The sequence below is a fragment of the Penaeus chinensis genome, chromosome 11 (genome assembly GCF_019202785.1).
Source record: "Penaeus chinensis breed Huanghai No. 1 chromosome 11, ASM1920278v2, whole genome shotgun sequence".
Lineage (NCBI taxonomy): Eukaryota > Metazoa > Arthropoda > Malacostraca > Decapoda > Penaeidae > Penaeus > Penaeus chinensis.
The window spans coordinates 14,065,586-14,070,585 of NC_061829.1; the positions used below are offsets into that span (position 1 = coordinate 14,065,586).

A 5,000-nucleotide genomic window follows, 5' to 3' on the forward strand; every position below is an offset into this window, starting at 1 on the left:
TGTGACCTTTTTTTTCTTTTCTATTTTTTTTTTTTTCATATTTTATGTTTATTCATGATTTTGTTTTTAGTTTCTTTTACTTTGTTTCATTTTATTTTCCTTCACTACACGTATTTGTTTATTCAAAGCTAGGTCGAGGTGGGTAATGTATTGCATAATATGTTAATCTTGCTAGCTGTGGTTGATTTTGCAGAAGGGTTAGGCTTTGGTCAGCTGCATTGCACGTCATCGGTCTTTTGATGAGAGGTGTAGTTTGCAATTCAAGAACAATGGCCGCAATTTGTTTGATGCCTAAGTGGTATATTACAGATAAGGACACAATCATTTTTTTTAATAAAGAGAACACGATAATTTTTGGCTGGTGACACTTTCTTTTTAGCTAATGAAGACACATTATTTTTGGCTAATGAAGACAATATTTTTAGCTGATAATACTTTTATTTAGCTAATGAAGATTCAATATTTTTTGGCTGATGATTACACAATATTTTTTGACTGATGTGTGTATGTGTATATATATACATATATATATATATATATATATATATATATATATATATATATGTGTGTGTGTGTGTGTGTGTGTGTGTGTGTGTGTGTGTGTGTGTGTGTGTGTGTGAATTTGGGCTAACGACCCTTTTTTAGCTTAATGAAGACACTATTTTTGTGCTGATGATTTTTTTTTTATTAATTTAATGAAGACAATATTTTTCGGCTAATGAAGACCCAATATTTGTTAGCTGATGAGGACACAATGTATTTGCATAGCTTCGGTATACTCCTCGGGCCGCCAAATATCTTTCACGATACAACCTAGATCGCTCAAGTTCCAGCAAAGTCATAGAGGGTCCATATCAAAAGAAATAAATCAGGCAAAAACACCTTTTTAAGGGAAGAAGGTGATGATCCCTACAGGACTAAAAACCTGTAATTGTACTGTCGTGATGATTAATAGCAAGCTTCGGATTAATGACATTTATCCGGACTTTCTTTTAGCTGTTTAGGTAGATGCCTCGAGTCACTGTTAAATAAAATCAAGAGATGCATTGCTTCACATGATCGGCGGTGCACTTTGGTTCTGCAACACAGATTACTGTTGTTTGTGTATTGTGTTTTCGTATTTTTTTTCACTTTATTCATTGTCTTTGTTATTGTTTGGTCTTTTTTATTTATTTTACTGAGTATTTACAAACAAGACAGAGCTAGTGCTATGCTGTACCAGATAAGTACACAGCACCGAAGGCCAGAACGCATGATTAAATTAATCACATATCTGTATTCAAGATTCGAGTCCAGTGATAAAATCCTCAATGCCATCGATATAACTAACGTTTCGTATATTTCACCAATGATAAAAGTTTAAGTAAATGCGATGTATAGTTTGTTTGAGATAGAAGTTCAAGGTAGAAATTACACGTCCCTAGCAGAAGGACGAGTGTGAACGTTACCTCACAGGGCGCAGATTGGGAATAAGTGACATACTAATAATATTTAACTTTTTCACCTACACACAAACTCCTGTGTGAATTATCTCTATGAAGTGTCCTGTTACGTTAAGAAAATTCAAGTTATCCTGCCATATTCAGTCTGTGTCTTGTCTAACAACTATCATAGAATATCAGTCACTAACAAATCAGAAAAAATACATTTGTTTGTTCGTTTGAATTTCATGTGTAAGATTCATTGGGATGATGACCGGTATCGCTGATATCATTTTATTTCAATATACGAACAGTTCTGCTGAGTCTAAGCCCTCACTTCTCTCTTTCTCTCTCTCTCTCTCTCTCTCTCTCTCTCTCTCTCTCTCTCTCTCTCTCTCTCTCTCTCTCTCTCTCTCTATCTATATATATATATATATATATATATATATATATACATATGTATATGTGTATGTATATATATATAATATTGTAATCTATACAATATGCTTTTATCTTAATATATATATTGCATTTTCGACTTTGTTTCAGGCAACGCAACACTTTTAGCAAAACTATGTACTTCTCAGCCACAACAGTTTCCATCTTGAATAAATTAATAACCACCCATTACTCAGTCACTTGGCGCTCATTTCATTCGCAACTGCCGTTAATTTTTTTTTTTTTCTATTTTGTTTTCCACATTTATTAAACTCTTTATTGATCTGAAGCTTTCTTTTTTCTTCTTTTTCGTTTTGTTGATATAGTAGGAAGTATAGTTTGGAAACAGATATTTTTCACCATTATGTCACGTGCATCATTTCTGTGGTAATTACCGCATTTGTTCCCAAATTATGCAAATTTCTTCGCTCGCTTACAAAGTAACTGGTTCTGTTTCTAGTATTACCGATCTTCCCCTTAAAATATTTGTATTTATCTTCACCTTAAAATCTTTCTCTTGATCTTTACCTTAAAATATTTATATTTATTTTCACCTTAAAACGTTTGTATTTGTTTTTTACCTTAAAATGTTTGTGCTGATCATTACATTAAAATGTTTTGATTAATGTCTTAAGCTTAACTTCTCGCACATTTCAGGCAATGTGAGTGGCATCGCTAGTTCCTTCCTCTGATATGTCCAGCGATGCTTTTTTTTCCTGTTGGCTTCTGTTGATGGCCGGCCGCACGCCTGTTGAATGCTGTTGTAGCCTCGGTGATGGCCCGTTGCAGCCATGTTGATATCCGCTGTACCCTTAGCAGTACCCTGTTATTATATATATATTTTTTTTCAATGTTTTATTTATCTATTTCTTTTTTTTTTTTTTTTTTTTTTTTTTTGTTCTTTCTTTTTTCTTTTCTTTTCCTTTCTTTTTCTATTCTTATTTTCCTTTTTATTTCCTTTTCCTTTTTATTTTCCTCTTTATCTTCCTTTTCCTTTTTATTTCTGTTTTTCCTTTTACTTTTCCTTTTTATTTATATTTTTCCTTTTCCTTTTCCTTTTTATTTAAATTTTTTCTTTTTACTTTCCTTTTCTTTATTTCTATTTCTCTTTTTACATTTCCTTTTTTATTTCTATTTTTTTCCTTTTACTTTCCATTTTCCTTTTCCTCTACTTCATTCCTCTTCTCCCTCTTCCTTTTCCTTATTCATTACCGCTTTTTATATAGATCATTTCGTGACATGCATCTCGAACGGGGAATATCGTGTAAATATTCAAATCCCAGTCAGCTTTGGTAATTTCAATAATAGATGCAGCGACAGTCGACGTGTGTGTGTGAGAAAGAAAGGAAAAAGTCTATCAGAAGTTGTTTCGCGCCGTAAAAAAAAGAGAGAGACAAATAAAGTGTAAAGAGAAATGGATAGCCAGAGAGAGAAGAAAATAAAAAGGAGATGAAGAGATAGATAGAAAAAGAGACACAGAGATGGAGATAGACAGAAAAAGCGAGAGAGAGAAGCAGAAAAAAGAAAAGAAAGAGGCAAATATAGAGAGGGGGAAAAAAAGTTGTTTAAGATTTGTAACAAGCGCAAAAGAATGAAAGCTTCTAGAGTTTGAATAATACTGACCATGTGTTCAGTCGTGCACAGATGAGGCTTTTGGGCACACCGAGTTTGCAAGGAACTCCGGTTTACACAGCCGTAGGTCTCTATTTCTCTCTCTCTCTTCCTCGTTATATATGTGTAAACCTATCTCTCTCTCTCTCTCCTCTGTGTGTGTGTGTGTGTGTGTGTGTGTGTGTGTGTGTGTGCCGAGGCAACGAGAGAGACTAAATGAACATCACCAACTCACGCTGTTACGACCTGCCTCAATGAACGCCATTAACGTCACAAATCCTCCAACTTTACCTTATGACATTCTAGAAGTATTTTATATCCGTAATTCTCAAAACACGGTCACGAAGTTATGTCCATTTACCTGTTAGTGTATGCAAATGAATCTGTTTACTTAACTGAGTTTGCTTCTCTCCACCTCCTCTCTCTCTCTCTCTCTCTCTCTCTCTCTCTCTCTCTCTCTCTCTCTCTCTCTCTCTCTCTCTCTCTCTCTCTCTCTCTCTCTCTCTCTCTCTCTCACTCTTTCCGTCTGACCGGCTGGCTGCCTGTCTCTCTCTCTCTGTCTTTCTCTCTCTGTCTCCTCTTCCTTTCCTTCCTTCCTTCCCCTCCTCCGTTCCTTTCTTCCTTCCTTCCCCTCTTCCCTTCCTGCCTTCTTTCTTCTCATTTCCCCTTTCCTTTCCTTCCTTCCCCTCCTCCCTTCCTTCATTCCTCCCCCTCTTCCCTTCCTTCCTTCCCCTCCTCCCTTCCTTCCTTCTCCTCATTTCCCCTTTTTCTTCCTTCCTTCCCCTCCTCCCTTCCTTCCTTCCTTCCCCTCCTCCTTTCCTTCCTTCTCCTCATTTACCCTTTCCCTTCCTTCCTTCCCCTCCTCCCTTCCTTCCTTCACTTCCTCCTTTTCCCAACTCCATTCCTCTGTCCCCCTACTCCTCCCTCCTTCCATTCTAGGTCTCCCCAACCCTTTCCCCTTCCCTCCCTCCCATCTTCCCCTTCCGGAACCCCCTTCCTTCCCTCCCTCCTTCTTCCCCTCCCTCAACACCCCTTCCCTCCCTCCCTCCCTCCCTCTTCCCCTCCCTCAACACTCCCTCCTTCTCTCCCCTCTTTCCCTCCCTCAACACTCCCTCCTTCTCTCCCCTCTTTCCCTCCCCCTCCCCACCTTCCTTCCCCTTCTCCTCTCCCCTACCCCTCTCCATTTCCCTCCCTTCCCCCACCTCCCTTCCTCTCTCTCCCTACTCCTCCCTCCCTCCACTCTTCCTCCCCCCCTACCCACCCTCACCCCCACACCCGCAAACCAAGCCGTCCTTCGCCGAGTTCCTTGCTCTTTGTTTCTTTTCCTTGTTTCTCTCGTCGCCGCGAAATATATCTGCATTTCGATGTGAAACTCTTGCAAATTTTCATTTTGATCTTTCATTCATATTTCCTATCTCGATTGTAAATGGTTTTAGGGAAGAGATAACTTATACGATCTTCCGTGACAAACTATATCGGGCAAAATGTACTTGTGGTGGGAGTTGCACCTTGCAAGGACACTGGCAGGTA

The 5,000-nt window shown here is 38.2% G+C and overlaps 1 protein-coding gene across 1 annotated transcript in view; it reads left to right on the forward strand.

The window, feature by feature from the left end:
- The window catches only part of LOC125030411 (mucin-1-like), a 7,442-nt gene that overhangs the window by 1,947 nt on the left and 495 nt on the right, over positions 1-5,000 (forward strand). Inside the window, exons 3-4 of the mRNA XM_047620447.1 lie at positions 2,517-2,521; positions 3,494-3,554. Of these exons, the coding sequence (XP_047476403.1) occupies positions 2,517-2,521; positions 3,494-3,554 (66 nt within the window). The remainder of the gene's footprint in view (positions 1-2,516; positions 2,522-3,493; positions 3,555-5,000) is intronic.